General features: G+C 42.0%; 1 protein-coding gene across 1 annotated transcript; it reads right to left on the bottom strand.

Annotated features, from left to right (window-relative positions):
• Positions 1-804: 804 nt before the first annotated feature.
• LOC128764547 (carbohydrate sulfotransferase 15-like) lies at positions 805-20,148 on the bottom strand. The gene is made up of 9 exons (XM_053874349.1): positions 19,609-20,148; positions 17,918-18,015; positions 4,481-5,027; positions 3,936-4,263; positions 3,076-3,216; positions 2,831-2,987; positions 2,585-2,741; positions 1,174-1,321; positions 805-1,101 (listed from the first exon to the last, which is right to left on the bottom strand). Exons 3-9 carry the CDS (start codon positions 4,892-4,894, stop codon positions 911-913), a joined length of 1,536 nt encoding a protein of 511 aa, XP_053730324.1. The 5' UTR covers positions 4,895-5,027; positions 17,918-18,015; positions 19,609-20,148; the 3' UTR covers positions 805-910.
• Between the last annotated feature and the right edge of the window lie 1,956 nt (positions 20,149-22,104).

Genomic DNA, 22,104 nt, shown 5'->3' with positions numbered 1-22,104 from the left:
TAATTTCTATTTTCAAGGAAGGCAGAATAGTGGATAGTGGCTTCAATTACATTTGTAATGCTGCATTTTACTACTTAATATTTACGCTTATATGAAATATTTTCTCCATATTTAGATTTTTTATGAATTTGATTCAATTATGTTCCTTCGTAATTAGTAAATAATTGTTTCAGTAATATTCATCGACTATTGGTTTCAGTTATTTTGCTGTGTATTTCAATATTTATTTTTAATTAAATAGGTCTCAATAACGTTTCTTGCTTTTTGGCGTTCTCAGCACGGAAACCATTCATTTTTTCAATACTGCCAATAATGGCGTGGTGATTTAATCCTCCGTGTGTTAAATTTAACGTAACTGCGAGCCGCAGAAGACGATCAGTCAATAAATTAAAAACGAGTTTTGTTGCTGCTACTGTTAAAATTGGTGCTTTGCTGCCCTCTAGCAATTATTTTGGAAAAATGACGGCAAAATATTATCGCATTATATCTTACCATCTATCTTGCCATCTATCAAAGTCAAGTATGATTTATTAACTATTTTGGAATTAAAATAATCTGAACATGACTTTATGTCGAGAAGCGGCTCAGATAAAACTATACATCAGTATAACATAAAAAATATATATAATTGAAATAGAAAGTATATTATGTATTCCATGGTCACTTTCTATTCAGTAGTATATTAAACCATCTTTTTTCAGTTGTGTAGATATTTTAGAGTCCTGAAATGATTAAACTGACCCACAACAATGGAGTGATGATGTGAAATTTAAATACATACATAAAGCGCTGGAAGGTTGAGGTTTTTATAAAAATACACATTTATACCAAACACATCACTGTCTCACATCTTAAAAACAAAATAAATATCGAAGCCAATCCATAAAGACGTTCAGAACAGCCTCAAGCATCAGGTGTCGCTCCAGAGAAACACTGCGTCGTCCAGAACACGAGCCAGCTTCTGGTTGAAAGGCTTGTAGTATTCTCTAAGAAGTGTTCTGGTGGTTGGAAGCATCGGACCCAGCTGCCGGTCTTTTTCCCGCCGGCTGTTATACATGGGTTGATCGGTGAGCGACGCCTCCTCCGGTTTAGATAACGGACCTGAGCGGAGTCAGAAAGCAGCATCACCTTTAGATGTCTGCAAAAAGATCGACCTTTAGTGTCACAATTCACCTAGCGCCAGGAAGTCAGTGACTTTCTTCATGCACTTTTTGAAGCTGACGGCGTAGTCTTCCAGCCGGAGAACCAGAACTTGATCCCGGTGAAAAACCGTCAGCCAGTCCAGTAGGAAGACGACGTACATGCCCAGGTGAAGTCTCACCTGCGAGCAAATGGGAAGTTAGTGGTGATGGTGTTGTTATTGACACTACATTGTTAAGCAAGAATACAACGAAGTTCAGGAAGAAACTTTCATGGAGCAATAACTTCAGTGAGGCAACTATTTTAAATTGTTGCAGTTAACCAATTAGGAATACCTATTTTATTTTATTTTGAATTAAATACATGCTACATCTGTTAAAACGGAAGTGTATTAATAATAATAAATAATAATATCTAAGTCAATTTAATAATCATAATAATAACATGTAATCTAATCTTATATTTAACCTGCAATTCTCCTTATGAACCACTAGAGGGCACAAGTGTATAACCATAACTGCGCATCCAGAGTGATTCACAGGAAAATTGATAATTGATTAAAAAAAAAAATCGGTACAATAATACATTCACGAATCTGATCAATAAAGCTTTGATTTAGTTGCAAAAAATAGAAGTTATATTTGCAATTAAATATTTAAATGATCGAAAGAGCCGTTTTAGTGAACCTATTTAATTCTACAATGCCAAGAGATTGTGAAATAAATAGAAATTGTGGTAGCAATAAAAAAAAGCCTTGAGCAAAACGTTGATTGGTACCTAAAATTCACACGTCTGGTAGATAACACTTTGCCTGCCATATACGGAATGGTGCTGGATTACTCCCAGTGAGTGAAAAATAGAAGAGAAAATATATTTTTTTCTTATTTCACTGAAGAGCAGTGTCGTTGTACTGGACCTATTTACGTTTCCTACAGTGCCAGTGAATTGACTGTGTGATTATTTGTACCTCATGAAATCAATGAATATCATCTTAATATTAAAAAAGACAATCACTGGTTCCTAAAACTCACATTTCTGACCAATGAAAATGTTCTATTTTGCAACTGCAGGGCACATAACCAAAATAAGTAACAGTGGAAATTCATGATGAAGAGGAACTTGTTCAAGTCACAGTTTCTCTCAGATGAGTGCGATTGACTGCCTGTCAAGCTTAAGTGAGAACCACTTCCTTGAGTCATCGACTAGATATCTGCATAGCTGTTTCATGAAGATGGCTGAAACAACCATTGCTAAATCTACAAACAGCAGCAGTCATGTCGGAGCTTCCTTGCTCTAGGGAGGAGCCCTCTGGTGGATGCTTAAGTCATACGCTGATTTGCTGTCAGCACAAGGGATCTTTCGTGAAGAGAGAAGTATGACTGTCAGGATCGTATCAAGATCTCAGTGAGGATGCAGACAACATTGTGCAGCAGAGATCACTGACCGCCATCATCTTGGAGAGGGTGGTGTTGTACACGCAGGAGCGCAGGCTCCTCTCCAGCAAGCAGGACTGGAACAGCTGGACAGACTCAGTGACTCTCTGATGGAAGTCCTGGGCCGACTTGTTGCCCGTGTTGAAATACAGGTAATCCGAATACAACCTGGAGGGAAGCACAGTGCGGATAAATAAGACAGGAAACCACATGACACCAGCACCGGAGACTCTCCAGACAGATTTGGAGGCCAGTACCTCTCCCCTGGATCTCGGAGCATGACGATGATTTTGGCAGCGGGTTGGACCGTGTGGATAAAATCCTGGACGAGGAAGGGAGGACCTGAGTCTCCCTTGTCTCCGTGAAGGCAGCTCCAGGCCTTGTTGTCCCACATAGTCGAGGCACTGGCTTCACCTGTCAACACACTCTGAGTCACACCTCCACCTTTCAAACCTCCAAAAACACGATGAGAAACTGGAAACAGGATGAAGAAACTCCTCACCTGTGACGATGAGGCTGCTGAGGTCTCCTGTTGAATTTCCGGTTTTGGCTTCCTCAATTTTAAACGCAGCGTAGTCAAACAAATCCAAATAATCTTGCAGAGGGAATCTTCCATCGAAGCCACCTTTGACACGGGTGTCACCTGTGTGACAGTAAAACATCATCGAAGTAAACTGGAGTTTTGTTTTTCACTCGATGACAACAATGAAGCAGTTTTCAGTTCACTGGCATCTGAGCCAGACATGAGATGATGAGGGAAACATTTACCTATTTACTTACTTGCTCCCGACAGACTTCACTGTTCCGCCCTTTGAGGACGATCTCAATAAGCGTTTAACACACGTAAATGTGCAGATCAACAACAATAAAACAGCATCTTAAATTTCCGTGTTATTCGCCTGAAAATGTGTCTTACAATGGAGTATTTATTTATACAAAACCTCTCATAAAATTACACATTTTTCATCTAAAATTCTAAACACTATGGTGTGATTTAAAGAAAAAAAATTGCTTTTCTGAAGTGCATTGTTCCGTGAAAATGGTCTCGATGTGAGACATTTCTACATTTCAGAACACAATTGCTGCCATGTCTTTGCTTCTTTTGTTTTCCCCAGTTCTAAATGGCCTTTAACATTTACAAATTACATGTCGAGTGTCGCATCAGCGAGAATTGATGAAGCTTCATGAAACAGTGTTGTCATTTTTAGAGCTCCGAAGTTGGTGCTTCAGATTAAAATGGACAGGATGTGTCTTTTAAAATAGCAGTTAAAAGCCAACGATTATACATCAGAGGGCGCCATCTACCATCTGGGCTCGAACACAGTTTCGTGAAGCCCCATGAGCTGCTCTTGACTTGCTCACCGAAGCGCCTTCTGGTCCACCAGTGAGGCTCTTTCATGATGTTGAACCTGACCTCCGGATGCATCATCAGTCTGTAGAACAAGTCCGTGGTGCCACATTTCGGCTGGCCGATGATGTAGAAGTACGGCAGGCAGCGCAGGCGATGCTGTTTTCCTTGGTAGAGGTGTTGGAAGCGGCTTCTGAGACGTTGGGCTGCGCTTTTAAAGACTGACTTTTGGTTGTAGTTGTTGGTTTTGTAAAGATCCGCAGCGATTTCCGAGGATATCTTCTCGTACCAGCAGGGACTTTTGACCCCTGGAAGAAACTGGTGCGGAATTCTAGAGAATACCTGCAGGGAGAAAGATAAACAATTGACAGTGTGTTCTCGTTGATGTTAGTTTGCTCAGCATGCTGCAGGTGCAACAAATATTAACCATGATTCAGAGGAACATGCCATATGAGGAGCAGTGTCTGTGGGCTCTTTTTGTAGCTTGGCTGTTGTTTGTTTGATCTGCCATTCCCGAAATACAGCACTGAACTTTCTTTAAATGTGTTTTTCAACTCACTTGTGAATCGTTTCTCATGACCTCACTTGGATCAGGAGCCCTCCTGGGCGGGTACTCCAGCTTGGACTCGATGAGATTCACCAGGTCTATGAGACGTTCCTCAAGAGAACTGGGTGGAACTACGCTGGTGAAGATCTGATATGGAGGCGGGATGAACAGCAGTCTGTCTCTGCTCCCGCTCAGGACGTACGAGGCTCCGACCATGAACGTCAGCGTCAGTGCGAACAGGACACTCACAAATTTGAATTTTGAGAGGCCGCACAGGTCAGACTGCAGGGGAAACCACTTGACCTTGAGACGGTCGTAGCTCAAAAACGTCCGGATGGGTGCATTGACAGTCTTCTCAGCCAGCAGCACACTGTGGAGGCGGGCCACGTCTGGGACACGGTGGTATTTGTAGTCAGCTCGAGACATTCTGACAGCTGAAATGAGGCAACGGCGCTGTAGCTTCTCATGAGAGTGTCGTCAGATGAAGCCTCCACATCTTCAGTTGGAGAAACGACTCCAGACATGTCCAGAGGGTCTTCATGAGGTCCAGGCCAGGGTCCTGTGAACAAGACAGTACAGGATGAAACTACTGACAACTGTGATTATTAATGGGAGACAGAACTCGTCATGAACAACCATATATCCTTCATTTCAAAATAAAAGTCACCAAGACGTTTCAGATAGTCGTTCAATTTAGAGACAAAAGTCGCCAAGATGGCAACAGTGACTGCTGGACGGCCAATAAACAATCTCAATTATTGGCTGCCACTGTTTCTCAGTTGAACAATGGCTCCTGGATACACCTCTGCGCCTGGTCCACCAGAGGTCGCCATGATCTGAATGTTCTGACTGATGACACAAAGACTGTAAAAAAAAAAAATCCCTGAGAATGTCTGAAAATAAAAAACCTATTAGACTGGTTAACCGAGTTTAGTATGCTGAGTGGAGATTATTCTTGGTTATTATATTTATTTAAGTTAGTTGTGTACAGATAGTTGTTCATTATATATTAAAGTATAATAAAACCGAACAATATAAAACATTTGTGTTGGTGTTGCCGTTGTTATGTTTTGCTATATTATCACCCAGCCCTCCAACAAAATTATAGTTCAGTGGTACCTCGGTTTTCGAACGTCTCGGACTTCGAACAAATTTCGAGATTTTTTTGCTTCTGCTTTCAAACGAAAATCCAGAACTTGAACGCCCATGAAAAAAGCCGGACAAAACATAACGTGCGCGGACCGATCAGCTCTGTTATTGTGTATAACGCAGCCTCTGTATGCAGACGTGTCCCGTTAGCTACATTTACTGACGGTTTTCTCTTCATATTGAGGTGTGAAACCTTTCCTGTCTCCTCACTGGACCGTGGTAGAGTGTCACAGGTGCTCGCTCTCGACACCTCTGAGGCTGGAGCGCTCACTCCAGGGTTTGATGTCCTGTTGTGGGCTGGAGCTGGGACAGGGATGAGGCGAGTCTGGGACAGAGCGTGACTTGGTCTATGACTTTGTCACAGCCAAACTGCACAGAAGCGCACATTCAGAGCTGGACACGCACCAGGCACCTCTTCACTTCTGGAGAGACGTCACTCACGTCAAGCTGATGAAGAAGTCAACACTTGACAGCTAGTTTCAGAGGGGCTTCAACAACAGCATGCAAAGAAAAATAGCAGTGAGTCTAATAACAGGCCATATCAACATGATTCAGGTTTATAAACAAAACATCCTATTTGCCTGAATCCTCAGAAAATAATATTAGAACACCCAACAATTCATTGAATTTAATAGTAACCTAGAAATAGCTAATTCTACCCGTGCACCTTCGTAAAGCAGCCTTGGGAATTTGGTCTATTTCGACTCTTTTCAGTCAACTGGGGCATGAATTTCATCATAACTTCTATAGCAGAAATAAGTGTGTTGACATGAGGGTTTCCATGGTAGTGTGTGTGGTCAACTGGACCTTACACTAACACTAGCTCTCTGTCAGGGTCAGGATAATAGTCGCTCTGTAATTGAACACTTAAGAAACACATGATTATTCTTCGTGAGCAAAGGGCCTGCTGAGAGCTCTGTTTGGTTAACTTGCGAACATTATTCATAAGCTGGAGATTTCACACAGGCTTCCGAATTTGGTATTGATGCAGGTGGACGTGCAGTGAGGCGAGAGCCCACTTTTGTTTTTCTTTTTTTTTTTTTTTTTTTTGCCCCACGATGGACGGACATGGTGGTTATATACCAAGGAGTGAGTTATACGCGTGAAGCGGTGAGGAATGAAATGGAAAGGAAAGTGCTTCTGAAGGTAAACATTTGGAAGGGTGGGAATTACATTTCCTGTCTATTTCGATCATAAAATGTCTCTACTTACTTATGAGCTACCTTCTGTTTTCTTCAGTCCAGTTACAATAGTAAAACTTGTAGCGTTAATCGAGTTACTGGAACACCGTGGACAAGATCGTTCAGAGCACAAACCCAGGAATGCAAGTACGTCCAGCATAAAGGAAATGATAAATCTCTCAGCCAGTGTTGGTGCCATTCTAAGCCAGAGATGAGTTCACTGTTCACATCTCCTTGTTCCACTGCAGATGTCACTGTACGTTAAAACACTGAAGTACAATAAACATTTCTCAGGCGAATCCCGCCCAACTATCCCTAGCATCAATCTCCACAACTTCGAGGCGTTGCTGGTGCCTGATTTACAAGAGGCCTCACCAAACCAAACCGGACCCCGACAGGGACGGACGCTTCTGTCTGAGCTCTGCGTTCATTTTGTTCATTTCATTTCCACAAATCTTATGGATATGGGCCAAACGGAACAGTCCCACCAGAAACCATAGGGGGCAGTGTTGCTGTTACGTAGCTCCAGACACTAGGAAGATGGAGGAAAGTCTTCATCCTCCAGTCGCAATATATTTTCTTTATTTCGATGTTATTTTATTTTGTATTTCAATACTTCTTCCACAGTCGCCATGTTTGTTTTGGAGTTTAGCATTTTCATAAACTTTTGAGTATGGGCTGCTTCACCTGGTGGATGTACAGTGAACAGCAATAACAAGGCAAAGAATGCATGGAAGCATGTGATCAGTGACGGAAACACTGTTTGCAACAGACGGGAATCATTTTGTACGTAATGGAAGGCATTTACCAGTGTCGCAGCATAAGGAGCCACGTTCCCCCCAAAATATGTTGATGTATGTTGTCCCCTCCTGACCCCTATCTTGGAGCGTGACACCTAGTCGCATATAACCAGCCCTTTACAATGAAAGTACATGAAAAGCTCTTGCTTTTGTAGCACAGGATTTGGTGGAAACATACAGTATGCAGTCAATAGAGTAATAATGAATTACTATCAAGGTTTTGTTACTTGTTTTTGTTTCGACTAGATTGAAAAAAGCCTCGGCCTGTTGAATTTAAATATAATTGTCCAGACAGAAAAACTGTTTCCAAACAAAAAACATGCTTCAAGGGTAAAAAAAAAAAAGATGGAAACAAAGCAGCGGCAGTGAGATAATGAATGTGAGAACCATCGACGGGGCCGAACAAAATCAATATGGCTGAAAGCAGCAAGCAGCAGGTGGAATTGGCAGCGCGACGCTTCGGAGCGATCCAAATAATTATCACCTCGTTTGACTTGTAGGTTTGTGTGGTGAGAAGACGACAGAAAACAACATGATAATGGTCATATTGATTTGCCGTGTAAACAATATCTTCCAAGCAGGAAAAATATCAGGCCATGGAATTTCTATAAGGATCTTAGTGAGTTTCATAGCTGACCCATGAAGCTGCTCAGTGGTCACCATATTGATCCAACTAGGAACCAGAATCATCCACATTATGGGAAGAGATGAGCAGCAGTCTGAGCTCCAGGTCCACCAGCATTCATCGCAACCACCCCATCTGATAAGAGGACGGAATTTCCCTTATCAAACTCAGGGCCAAGCCGGTCCCGCACATCATGCCGTCTGTGAGGGAGTGAAATACGTGTGTGTATACAAGGCGATATTGCATCTAGCGCAGTGCTAAACATGTAGCCATATTTCAACATTATTGCCATTTTTTTTCCTTCCTTTGTTTGAACCAATAGGAAAATCATTTTGGACCTGGGTCTGGTTCAGATGAAGTACAGTGGTACCTCAGTTTTAACGTCTCGGAATTCAAACAAATCGGAGTTTGAACAAAAATTTTGAGATTTTTTTGCTTCGGATTTCGAACAAATCGCTTCTCAAACAGCCGAGTTAGAGGAAGACATCCTGCATCACCCCAGCAGTAAAGACACCACCTGCTGAAGAGCTGAGCTGGCAGAGCATCCCTTGCCATCAAGACTGTTGCATGCAATTAATGAAGTCTTTTGTTTGGAGACACTGCCACCAAGAGGTCATGTTGCCGGCCAGTTGGTCTACAAAGACGAAAATGTCTTTTTCAGTACTGCAACTAGACAAATATTTGGCCTCCCAAGGTCTTGGAATATAAACCCTAAGGCAAAAAACAGAAACATGGCAGCTCATCATGTGAGCCGCACACCGTTCAACTGCAAATAAAAAGCAGTGATATCAAAAAAAAAACAGGAAGAAGTCCCCAATGCATTATGACTTTATTTATACATTTAGTAATAGTAAATAAGAGCACTCTCTTTCAGTTTAAAATGAGCTTTTCTGTTCACACTTGTAATGACTACAAACTAGAAAGACTGACACAGCAAGTCTATTTGACTCGATGGACTGTGTTCGCTGGGAAAAAAAGGTAAAATAGCAGGAAGATGATCGACTCATCCTCATCAAGACCCTTTCTGTACTCTTGTTTGCCCTTTTTCATCTATTCTTAGTGACAAAATCAGCTCACAACTCTTCAGCACAACCAAAGAAATTCAAATTGAGAGTCCCGACTGAGCCTTTATTCCGCCAGCGAAAGCAGGAAGGATGCAGATGCAGTTTGATTCTGCATGAACCCTGTGGAAAATCAAACTTATTCAAATGCGATGGTTTGATTTGAATCGGATGAAAGTGACACTGGCTGTTCCACAACAAACACGTTGAATTATGTCTGCGACTTTACCGCACGACCTCGTCCGGCAAACAGGCGAAGGATTTGTTCTGTCAAAGACGTCGGGGAATTGGACCAGCAGAGAAATCAATGGCATCAACGGCATCCGCGCTAATCTGATTCATAATAGAGACGAGCGAGTGCGGACATGCACCCTGGCAAAACAGAAGGAGCCTTCAAACAATGAGGAACACTGTCTTCCCTCTCCACTGGGTGAATGCATTGAAAATGATTAGCTTTATGCATAGATTGCATAGATAACTATATATTGTTAGGATGATAAATTGACAGTTAATAAGGAAACACTAAGGGGAAAGTAAATGAGAATTATGCAGTGATTTAGAAACTTGTAAATAAACAAAAACAATTAAAAAAATCAAAACAAAAAAGAGATGTGAAGAAAGTAGCAGATTTCAATAAAAATGGCATATTTATGAAACATAAATAAATACAAGTCCAAGTAAATAAATACCATAATGCTATTATGTCTCAGAATCATTTATATTTAATCATACATTTACTTAAAAATACAGCTTTACGCGGCAGAAATGAAAGAAACCTATCAGGTAAACATTGCCAAAAAAATGTATGAATAATACCAATAATAGATACATACTCCATTTGTTTAAAAAAAAAAATTTAATCAATAAATGTTTTTAATGCAAATGAAGAGGAAAAATAAGTTTACATGATGAATTGATCCATAAAAGTTTGATTAAATTGGAATAAAATAAACACAAATTGAAATGACTAAAAGCTGGACCAGCACCAACTTGAAACACTTCCTACTCAGTCCCACACTGACCCCAGACAGTCAGGGCAACGCGTGGCCCCCGGGCCAGACTCTGCTCTCGGCAGTGACATCATCAGCTGGTTTGGATCTGTAATTTTTGTTCTCAGCCTGTTACTGTTTCCACTGATAATTTAGAAAAAGTTGGCAGCCACTTTCTCAGAGAACATAAACAACTCCAGATTTAGACCTTATTATCTTGCTATGATGAATTGAATGCTTGCGGTATAATATTTCCTCTGACCCTAGAAACACAATTCTGTTTTGGGGCGATATGAGCAGCTCCGATGGCAACGTTGTTGTAGTTTCCAAACCGTTCTCAAGGCGATATTTTACGCTGTAAAGTGCAGCCATTGTTCCCTAATCATCTCCCATCCTCAGAACATATGGATTTCATTTCCCACAATTGGCTAATTTCCCTTTCTCCAAAAACCACCAAACCTGAAAAGGGGTTTATTCACTTGCGCTCCTGCTGGACTGAACCAAAGTGACACTTTTGATAGATTACGGAGCTATCGCCGACACACAGTCACACCTGGGGACAATTTGAAGCCTCAAAAATGAATGTTCCTGAAGAAATAACAAGCATTTTGAGTTATTCTTTTGCACACCTTCAAAACATCACATGACAATAGCTTCTGGGAAATTCTCCTGTTTATGCCCAATACTAATTTGTCAGACATAAATTGGACACACCTTCTCACAAGGCAGCTGAAATATTCTTTTTTCCCACCATTTATTGCTCATGCTGTGTTAAAATAACAAAGATCTTCAACATCAGTCATTATAAGGCGATGAATGTGTCTCTTTTATTGTGTTGTTTCTTCCCTCTCATCATTCTCTATCTTTTCCCTGGTAAAGTACAAGGTACAACAATTCAAATAAAAACATCTTCATCGCTGTTTTTCATCATATAATAATACTTTTCTGGCAGAACTCTTGGATGGTTTCCTGATGTCTGACTGTAAATTGCTTGATAACTCGCTCATTTGTTCATTGACCGCTCATTTCAGATGATTTGTTCTTTGCATTTTATGGGAAAGTGGCTTGTTTCTGACAGAAACGCAGCCTACTGTTGTGTCCTAATAGTGGAATTCTTCACAACCCAAACATTCATTTCTATTTCTTCAAGTCTGCTGCAAGCTCAGAAGTGCAGCAGAAGCTTTGGCAGACTTCGGACACGCTCAGCAACATCTGTGTTCCTCTCTGGAGCATTCCATCTTCGAGCACAAACACCAGAAGATGTGAAGTGAGCTGCCCTGTTGCTAATCTTGTAAACGACTGAGCGCGCTCTGTTCTGGTCGCCGTCCTCCACCTGGGCAGATGGGGTGCAGATGTGGCCTTTAGGTTACGCTGTGTGTTTAACATGGAAGCCAGTGTTTACATCTGCATGTGTGTTTTTCTATTAGCAACAGGTTGTTTACATGAGCCGCAGAATATAACAAATGCGGCAGGAACAGTCGGCGGTTTAAATATAACGCTCCAGATTTTCCGCTTTTTGCATTTATTTATTCAAAATTCATCTCTGGCGCTTGGGTTCAAAATAAACCTGTCAAAGTTACCAAGAAACGTCACCAGCGCAGTACGTCTTTCATCTTTATACAGGAGCCGAATTACAGTTTCAAGTGTGCAGCATTTGAAAGCATGTTTTCAGCTTAGTTTGTCAAGATAATATTTGCAACAACTTTCTGTTTAAATAATCAAGTGAGAAAGGCTGCTGAACATTTAACATGATGAACAAACATACACATAGTGAATCACATTGGACTTTATCCCCAGATAACTGGTAGAAATAACTTTGTAAATAAATATTAGCTTACAAAAGTACATGTGGAGACAAGGAGACCGTCAAACATGGTAAAAGTCTGAGGAGGTTTGTGATTGTTTTCAGATAATAAAGGTTTATTTATGTATGTATGTATGTTCTGGGATTTAAAATAATGACTTAAATAAAAACTGGTTACTAGTATCTTTATTTTTGTCTCAAACTGTCAATAATAATAATAATAATAATAATACTCTAACTCATAGGACCATTAAGGTCCCCCTTGACTAGAACTGAGGGAGTTCTGACATTGCGAGTCACACTTCACAACATTGGGCTGAGTTCAATTCGCCCCCCCAACCACCGCCTAGTCATGTTTATTGTACAAGCAAAACAAGCTGCATAAGCTGAGTGTCTCGATTGAGCAACACTGCTCTCATGTGACGTTGCACAAAGTGAGAGAGTTTACTGATGAGCGAGAAGGTTTTACTCCGGGAAGTACAGATCCAGACCTCAGAAATGATCAATGAATAGTCTGGTGATCTTCAATAACAACAGCATTATTCATTCAAGCAAATCTGTCAGTCCATAAAATCAGGTGTTTATCAGCCTAATAAAGGCCAAACACAGGAGAGAGATTGCGAGTCCCTCCTCCACAACACCAGTCTCCTGCAGCTCCGGGCTGCACACCTCAGTGGTCAGGGAGTTTGCAAAGTTGTTTTTGAACGATGTCGTCTGCCCAGACAGCGATCAGACCCCTTAGTGCCCGGCATCTATCATGTTTGTGTCGAGTCGCGCTTTGCGAGTAGTTTCCAGCCTCTAGCGCCAAAGCGAGAAGCTCACCCCCCGCGGAGAGTTTCCCGATACAAGGTGCAGCCTCCCAGGTGGGATCAATTCCACGGCCAAGACCCGACTCGCTTGCGTTCGGACTTTTGAGTGCACAGCGTGAAAAGCCCCTGAGCTATGGGATGGTGCTCCATTTATTCTTTTCTTCATTTAAAGCCTGTCAAAGGTCAAATTGTGCATTTTAGTCACAGTAACTTTCTGTACCATCACTAAAGAGGAGAGCCATGTAAGGGACTTCTCGCGCTCCACAACATGTGATCCACACCTCCACATCTAGCCTGGAATGCTACACAGTAAGGAAAACTTCCTTACTTCCCTTTCCTTTTTAAACTCAATTTTCTCCACGTCAATATATTGCACCATGACAGTGAAGATGGGCTGCCTATGTTAAGACTTTGCCAATGTAGGGGGTGAAAATCCCTGCGTACTGCGGCCCCTGTGCGACTAGAGCTCTGGGGAGAACCCTGGTAATGTAAGCTCATTTGTGGGTCAACAGATGAGATGACATAGACATGAATATAAATGCATAACTTGAAGTAGAGATGACTGTTCTGTGAAAAGACCGACCATGACACCCATGTTGACCAATTTTCTTGTCAACGTGGAGAGAGAGAGGCCAAATCCATTTTCGTGGGCTACTGGTTTCCTTAAATGCAGCAAGGACAGCACCATGTGTCAAGCCTCGAGTCACCAAATAATGCTCAGCATGATCCATGGCAGTCCACTGCCCCTCCGTGCCACAAACCTGCGTGGACACAGAGCAGGATGTACTTCCTGAGGAGACTGCGGTCCTTCAACATCTGCAGTAAACTGCTGCAGATGTTCTACCAGTCTGTGGTTGCCAGCGTCCTTTTCTACACCGTGGTGTGCTGGGGGGGCAGCATATCCAAGAAGGACACTTCCAGACTGGACAAACTGATCAGGCGGGCCGGCTCTGTGGTCGGCATGAAGCTGGACTCTCTGGGGACCGTGGCAGAGTTGAGGACTCTGGAGAAACTGCTGGATATTATGGACAACACCAGCCACCCTCTGCACACCGTCATCAGCAACCAGAGGAGCCTGTTCAGTGAAAGGCTGCTGCTCCCCAAGTGTCGGACCAACAGACTTAAGAACTCCTTTGTACACCACGCCATCGTACTCTACAACTCCTCACTTGGGGGGAGGAAGTAGTAGGGTACACTACGCTTTACCACATAGTAATGGACACCTGCTTTTACAATGTGCAATACCCATCTCAATGTGCAATAACCATCCCTACGGTGCAATAACCCTTTTTAATCTAGTTTAATTTTTAACTTTTTTATTTTTTACTTTATTTTATTATATATATATATTTTTTTTTTGTCATTCTTATTTTATTTTCAATTGTATTTTTACTTCCAGGTTATTAGTATTATTATTTTTATTTCATTTGTATTTCTTTTTTATTCTCTGTGTGATGCTCTTCCTAACTGCATGCCCTTCTTGCCTCTATTGTTACTGGAAACATAAATTACCTGGAGGGAGTCATCCCAAAGGGATCAATAAAGTCAAGTCTAAGTCTAAGTCTAAGTCTAAGTCTGGACGGGTCGATGCATTTCAGTAATGATACTGTCCTGTGTCGGCAATACAATCGTTTGATTCCGGTCCATCATACTTGGCACGGTGTGCCTCAAAAGGTTCCTTCATGAAGCGCAAATGTGTCGAGAAGCACATTTCAGAAAGCAGAAAACTACTACACGAGTGTTTCTTGTCCAAACTGGTCTCAGCAATAGATGCACTCCATACAGACAGCTTTTACTAAAGGGCTGATGTGATGAGAAAAAAACCAGTCGGTGCTGTTCGACTGGCGCGGTGATGATCGGGTGTGACAACCGATATGTATAAATCCTTCTTAAATGCACAACCACATAGCGTGTCCCAGCTTGATCATGCTTGCCACTGGTGTCTTTCCTTTGCTCATGAAATCTCATTTTGTCCTCACCTTGCGTCGACACAATAATGTTTTTTGGGGGGCGTTTTTTGAGTTCATGGCTCATGATTTCAGCCCCGACGTTTTTCTTGGCAGGCCTCTGGCAGCCACATTATAGACTCCTGCACAGTGGAAACATTGGTTTGGGCTGTGATTTAAAGCAGATCTGGATCTGGCTCCTCAACTTGCTCCATGTTTAACACGAAACATTCCTCTGACAAATTGGTGATAGCAAAAGTGATTTGGGGATTGACAGCGCAAAACTGTGAACGCAAATATTTGAATAAGAAAGTATTCATTTGGATGACTGATGGCTGTCTTGTACATAGCTTTGGTTCAGTTTTGTGAGGTACAGCGGTACAGACAGTATTAGGTACAATACCTTACAGATAATAATTTCACTTCCTGCACCATAAGGGAACATTCAACCGCAAAAGTCACTCATAAATAAGTAAATAATGTCAGCTATCCTCTTCACTCCTCTTCTACCACAACCATACTTTTTCATTTTCATATTTTCTGAATCCTCCATGTTTACACTCTCAAGTGAAGAGGACTTTCAATGAGGTCTCATCTGTTTCTGTCGATCCAAATGTTGCCATCACTTTAATGGCAAATGCCGTTCCTGCATCTCAATCGTACACCGTTATTCTGACTTTGCTCTCAACATCCCAAACAAAGGCCAGAGCCCATCTTGCATAACAAAGACGAGTTGTCACCTCACCATGAGATCCATCTCCATCTCTGGAAATAGAGCCTCTGAGTCGCTGCCAAAACTTCTCCGAAGCATCGTGAAGTCCTCCCACATTCCTGATGCTGCTACAAAATGCTTTACTTCCACTTGAGGTGGACCCCCAGAGTCTAGTCTAAACAGTCGTCCGGTTCCTGCTCCCTCTCCGCTCTCATTCTTTCAACATTACCACATTTGTTTGAGCAGCAGCAGAAAGAAGACTCTTCTCTTATGGCCATTTTCTTTTAGGGAGTTTGCATGGAAACTCTTCTCTTTCCAGTTGATCATAAAAATGTTGGAAGATGAACAAAAGTACATTGGAAATGTACCTGTCCTTTTCCAACGATGTTGCAGTCACTGATCACATGCTTCCACGCGTTTTTATGTCGGTATTGCTGTTCACCAATACATCCACCAGGGGGAGGAGCCCAAAGGCAAAAGTTTCTGACTCATCTCTCGCTACGTATCGCGCAGTAACAGCAACACTGCCCCCACGATGTCCAGTGGTACTGCTCCCTTTGGTGTGTATCACACTCACATTCTTAGTGATCAGCAATTGTGATCTCAAGTTAACTTACAGGACTTTGCATATGAAGATGGTCTTCATGAACAGAATGTACAACAATCTGGCCAGGAAAAGAAAACACTTTTTTTTTTAAAGGGGCAGAAATTATAAGCTGTTCTTCTCTCAGCTCCTTTTCGATCCTTCAGATCAAGTTGAGATGAAAGAGTTGTTGTTGAATGTTTGATGTGGGATTGAAATAAACTTCTTCTTATTCCAAAACAAAACATGACCATATAAGGAAAGCAGTCGTAAGTTGTCACATGATTGTGCCTCATCAATGGATGTCTTGGTCATGAGAAAAGATGCGTCACAATACACATCATTACGCAGCTTGTTGTGTTCCGCACACTCAGCAATTAATGAGTTCCCTGATATGGATTCTATCAACTCTTAATATTTAAGCTCCCAATTTCAGTCCAACGCTGCCAAGCTTCTGAATAATAACTAGAAGCAGGAGAGTGAAGAAAGCAAAAGGTCAGACCTTCACTCTCCACTCCGGAGACAGCAGAGAAAAAGCACGCACAGACCCTCAAATATCAACCAAACTGAACCAGTTCGCGAGGAATTACATGACAGTTGAGGCGCACCGACTTGCTTCGTAAATATTTGAAAGACGTGTGTATAGTGTATGTCTGCGTGAGGAATGAAGATGATGTTCTGCAGCGCCTCAGCAGAAGAACATAAACACACGCTGTTTCATGGAATTAGCGCAAGCATTTCAGAGTCTTTCACATCAATAGGAGATGTTGCATTTACTTTGGAGTTTGTTATTAAAGTCTTGTAAGATGCAGCACACACGAGAAAGGACTGAGGAAAAGCAGGTTTATATTTCATTCATTCTCCATCACTTTCTTTAATGGGGTCATGTGGCGCTGGAACTTGTCAAATTTGGCAGGCGACACACAGAACACTGGTCACTAACCCATCGTAGGGTGCAGGTAAGTTTAAGTCAGGGGAGTAATAAGGAAATAACAGTCGATAATGAACGCCACACCAGTCTTCATTTAAATTCATCTAGGCCGCTCTGGTTTGCCACCAACCCCTTATTTCTCATCTTTTTTTCCCCCAGAATAATTGCTGACAACAAGAAAACACACTGTCAAACGGTCAAATGAAGACAAAGCAGCAATGTTGGTGCAGTTTTAAGTCAAAATATTTCAGGTATTTCAATCTCTTTTGGGCCAGATTTGGCCCCCGGCCCTTGAGTTTGACATAGCGATTGGAAGTCACAGATGCTCTGGATGTTTTAGGGAGGAAACCACAATTCCTGAAGGAAATCAACAGAGGCTCAGTGAGAAGATAAAAACAGAGGGCTGCCTCAAGCTGGAAGTAAAGCCATGAGGCTGGAAGACAAAACGTTATTGAAAGGTTCGATGAAATGAAATTGGAATAATATCTGTCTTGTTATTATTATTACTATTATTACAAATTATACATCATAATAAAATGACTGTCCATATGAAACAATATAACAAAATAATGTATAATCTTTTTATTACTATTTCTTAATTCGTAATTTGTAATTTTGAGATGTTTAAAACTATTGTCAACACGACAATATTAGAATGCTTAAATATATACTTTTTGTATATTTGCGACATTAAATACTAAGCATTGATCTGTTACTTCGCTCGTATATCATTTCAATTCCTGCTGAACGTGACCTCACCTCGAGAAGTGGCTGTATTTAAATCTACCTGAGGCGAAAATGAATGGAAATGAAAAACATTTCCAAACCTAAATCAGATCGTTGAAAAAGGGCGACTTACAGTTGCCCGACGTCTCCTCGTTCTTGTTCATCCCTCTGGTCCAGTCGATCCGCAGGAGTACCGGGTCAAACGCTGGATGAGTGGCTCCGTTCCTGCTGCTGTGGACGAGAGCCGCAGGAGTTTGGCGGTGAAACGCACTCGGTCTACATGCGACCGCGTTCAGTGCGCGCCACACGGGGGCGGAGGCGCGCCGAGGGAGCGCGCACGGATCACCACCACCGACAAGAAAAAAAACAGACAGGAAATTTGATGAACAGAAGCTGTTGCAGAACATTTTTATGTCATGGTGTCTATTTATAGCATTGAAATGTGTTTAATATAGAAAAATACGGAACAACAAAAATGATATTTATTACTTTTCAGACACAAACTTCACTCATCTCTTGCATAAGTGTAAAAAAAAAAGTTCTTCCCTGCAACATTTATGCTGTCTAATTCACATCTTTCTAGCATAGTAATAATTGAACTTCAGCAAATGTGGAAAAGACGCCAGAGCTCTGCAAGTCCAAACACATCATCTAAACACAATGCGCTTCAAATGGTCCAATTCATTTACTTGGGCAGCCTCTCTTCTGGTTCTGGCTCGGTTGGATGAACTCTGTACATCGTTGCAGCTCGTGATTAAATCCTAAATTACTCAAATTATTTCAATCATCATTTGTCTTTCGACGCAGGGAACCCAAGATTAAAATAATCAGTGTTTCTATGTCCAGTTTCATAAACCTTACCCACTTCCACAAGTCACATTTCCCACAGGAAGTGTTGAGCAACCAGAGGTTTGCATCGATTATGCAAGATCTATATTGCTGAGTCGCTGGAGAAGCAGCTGCGGGCTGGTGACACATAGTTCCAGTTAAAGAGAGTTATGCTCTTTTACACAGAATTTGACTCATTGAAGGAGTGGGAGGGTGTGCGTGGACAATAGTGAGCAAACTGCTGAGACGAAAGTACAGGTCTGTACAAGTGCAAGTGCATGTGGATCCACCTGTAATGAAGGTAGGAAGGTAGGTAGGTAGGTTGGTTTCGCAGGTAGGTAGGTAGATAGGTTGGTTTCGTATGTAGATAGCTTTGTAGCTAAGTAGCTGGGTAGGTAGGTAGGTAGGTAGGTACATAGGTAGGTAGGTAGGTATATAGGTAGGAAGGTAGATAGGTAGGTAGCTGGGTGGTTTTGCAGGTAGTCAGGTAGATAGGTTGGTAGGTAGGTATGTAGACAGGTTGGTTTCGTCTGTAGATAGGTTAGTAGGTAAGTAGCTGGGTAGGGAGGGATGTAGGAGGACAAGTGGACAGGTTGGTTTCATAGGTAGGTAGGTAGATAGGTTGGTACTGTAGGCAGGTGGGTGGGTAGGTAGGTTGGTACTGTAGGTAGGTGGGTGGGTAGGTAGGTTGGTACTGTAGGTAGGTTGGTTGGTATCATAGGTATGTAGGAAGGTAGCTAGGTAGGTTGGTATTGTAGGCAGGTTGGCAGGTCGGTAGGCAGGTTGGTAGATAGGTAGATAGAAAGATAGGTTGGTACTGTAGGTTTGTATGTAGGCCGTTAAGTTGGTTGTCACTGATAAACTATGCTTAAGTGAGTAAAAAGGAACAAACAAACAATGTAACTAAGGCACCGCAATTGGTAGGTAGGTACATAAGGTTCATAAACATGTACGTCAGCACTGGCATGTGGGTAACTTACTCAGTCAAATACCCACAATCATTCTCAACTTCAGCCGCTCAGCAGCTCCTCCATGCTTGTCTGTTGACTTCTGCCCTGCCCCACGACTTCACATGAAAAACCTGGCGTGATCCAGCAGGTCTGCTCAGGGGTGAACCAAAACTGCTGCTGAGCTGATTCAGCACTCACAGCGAGTTGACACTTCAGGCATGTTTCCTCCTCGTCTCATGAAAAATAATTTGGCCTCTCACATCTTTTGTTACAACATCACCATGAAATAAGCACAAAAAGCAGCAGAGTGTTCAGAACTTGCCTGTTGCAACTTGACAAAGGTGAGATGGTTCATTTCTGACAAGTGAGGAAATCTGCGCGATTCTTCAGCTCTCGGAGATAAACTCTCCCTTTCGACTAAAGAGCTCTTCAAATTCAAGGAGCAGTCATCAGCAGTTGGACCCACAAGAGCGAGACAGAGGCGGCATAGCTTAGATGCTATAGGAGCGATCGGCCAATGGCTGGAAGGTCGTCGTTTGGCAAGGCATCTTCACCTCACCGCAGATGCGTCTCAGAAATGTGTATCAAAACGTCTGTGTTGTCCTTCATGGGTCGCTGTGGCAACTGCACTCACTTATCTTTGCTGTGTGCAGTTGTTATCTGCGAGCGATGCCACTGCTGCTGTTTGGGATTCCTCATACCTCTATGCAGAGATATGAGGACCTCAGGCTTCTGCCCGGGTGTGTTCTGTATGATCAGTGTGATAACCTTGGCAATTGTGGGAAAAACGAATCTATATCATGAACTTACAATTACAAATATGATATCTATAACAAAGTGGTCTATCAGCTTTCCTATTTTCTGTTTTGGCTTAATAAACTGGTCTACACTTCAATGTCCATCTCAATAATGTTTTAATCTGCTGCGCCGTCTGCTAACATTTCATTGCTTTTCAATAAGAAAATGTCCTGACCTTCGCACATAATATTTATTTCCTTCACATATCTTCAGATCAAAAGTTTGTGTTTCAGCAGGAAACAGGAAATTGAGCCTCACTTCTCTAAGATGGTTTGCTTTCACACTATCACGATGTTCTCAAGTGTTATCAGTCATATAGCTTCTCTGAAGGTTTATGTTACATGGAGGCCTTGCTTCTTTCTGCATGGAGCTCATGTGATGTCCCCACGTCGATGTGGGTCTCTTCTTAGTGACAAATCGTGTGTGTCAATAACGCCTGCATTGGCAGGTATTTTGCGGTATGATATATCCCGATACAGGAGTGGTGGCACCATACATCACAATATAACGCGATACAGTTAGTTCAGCAATATGTTGTAATAAGAACCACCATTTTAAGGAGGGAAATCTGATAATTAGGTACAATATTATGGGCATGTGCATGAAAATCAGTCTATTGTTATGACGCCAGTGCAGTTAGACTTTCAGTTAAATTTCGTGGAGGAATGACTCGCTCCTTTAATACAAACATTACAAGTAACTTGTGTGCAAAAAGAAAGCATATTAAACATGCTGCAGTATATCCAAGTATATATGTATTTAATATCTATATAGACAAGTTAAAATATCAAGACACTATCACACAATCATATATTGTGATTTCAGCAAATATATTGATAGAATACTGCAGTTTTCACGACACTGAACGCGGTCGCATGTAGACCGAGTGCGTTTCACCGCCAAACTCCTGCGGCTCTCGTCCACAGCAGCAGGAACGGAGCCACTCATCCAGCGTTTGACCTGGTACTCCTGCGGATCGACTGGACCAGAGGGATGAACAAGAATGAGGAGACGTCGGGCAACTGTAAGTCGCCCTTTTTCAACGATGAGAGTCTCTTTCTTGGATGAGTAGGTGCAGGCAGGAGGACAGGAGCATGAGAAGGGGTAAGATATGATGACATACACTAGGAAGCTGGAGGTAATGAACATAGTCGAAGGGAACAAAACAAAAAAGCTAGTTGACTGATGGAAATGAAGCCCCCGGATAGCTCAAATATGTACTCACTCCTGTCTGTTCTGGCCACAGAGTGATATGGCTGGAACACCTCAGCAGGTAAATCTCCAGAGGGCAACCCAACAGGATGCCTGGGCCACTTCTTCGACGCAGCAAACATTGAGCTTGGGAAAAAGGTTCACCGCTGTAGGTTGTATCGAGTCTGTTGAATGTTTGTTTATTTTTAGTTCAGTTTGGGACACATTCTCTGTTATTGTGGACTTTGACACCGACTATGTTGACATTTTGAAATGGTTTGTTTTGTTTTTTTTTATTATAAACAATAAACAAAGAAAATATTATTTGCGTCTGTGTGATGCAGCCACACCTTTTGAAAAACAAGAAAATTGGAGGCTAAATCCAGCAACGTTCTCAGTGTCTGTCCGCTTGTCTACACTGGTAATGTCCTGTTCTTTAGCTTAGCTTAAACGGTGTGATATCAACCATTTCGTGGGCCTCATAAAATGACTTGGCATGCCAAGTTTGGCCCGCAAGCCTGGAGTTGGACACAGGGGCCACACACCAAATGGA

The sequence above is a fragment of the Synchiropus splendidus genome, chromosome 9 (genome assembly GCF_027744825.2).
Source record: "Synchiropus splendidus isolate RoL2022-P1 chromosome 9, RoL_Sspl_1.0, whole genome shotgun sequence".
Lineage (NCBI taxonomy): Eukaryota > Metazoa > Chordata > Actinopteri > Syngnathiformes > Callionymidae > Synchiropus > Synchiropus splendidus.
This window is presented reverse-complemented; position numbering and strand designations above follow the sequence as displayed.

Coding starts and splice junctions, on each gene's coding strand:
- LOC128764547 (XM_053874349.1), bottom strand. CDS start 4,894: ATGTCTCGAGCTGACTACAAATACCACCGTGTCCCAGACGTGGCCCGC. Junction 2,988..3,075: donor CAGCAGCCTCATCGTCACAG/GTGAGGAGTTTC, acceptor GTGTGTTGACAG/GTGAAGCCAGTGCCTCGACT. Junction 1,102..1,173: donor CACTGACTTCCTGGCGCTAG/GTGAATTGTGAC, acceptor GACTCCGCTCAG/GTCCGTTATCTAAACCGGAG.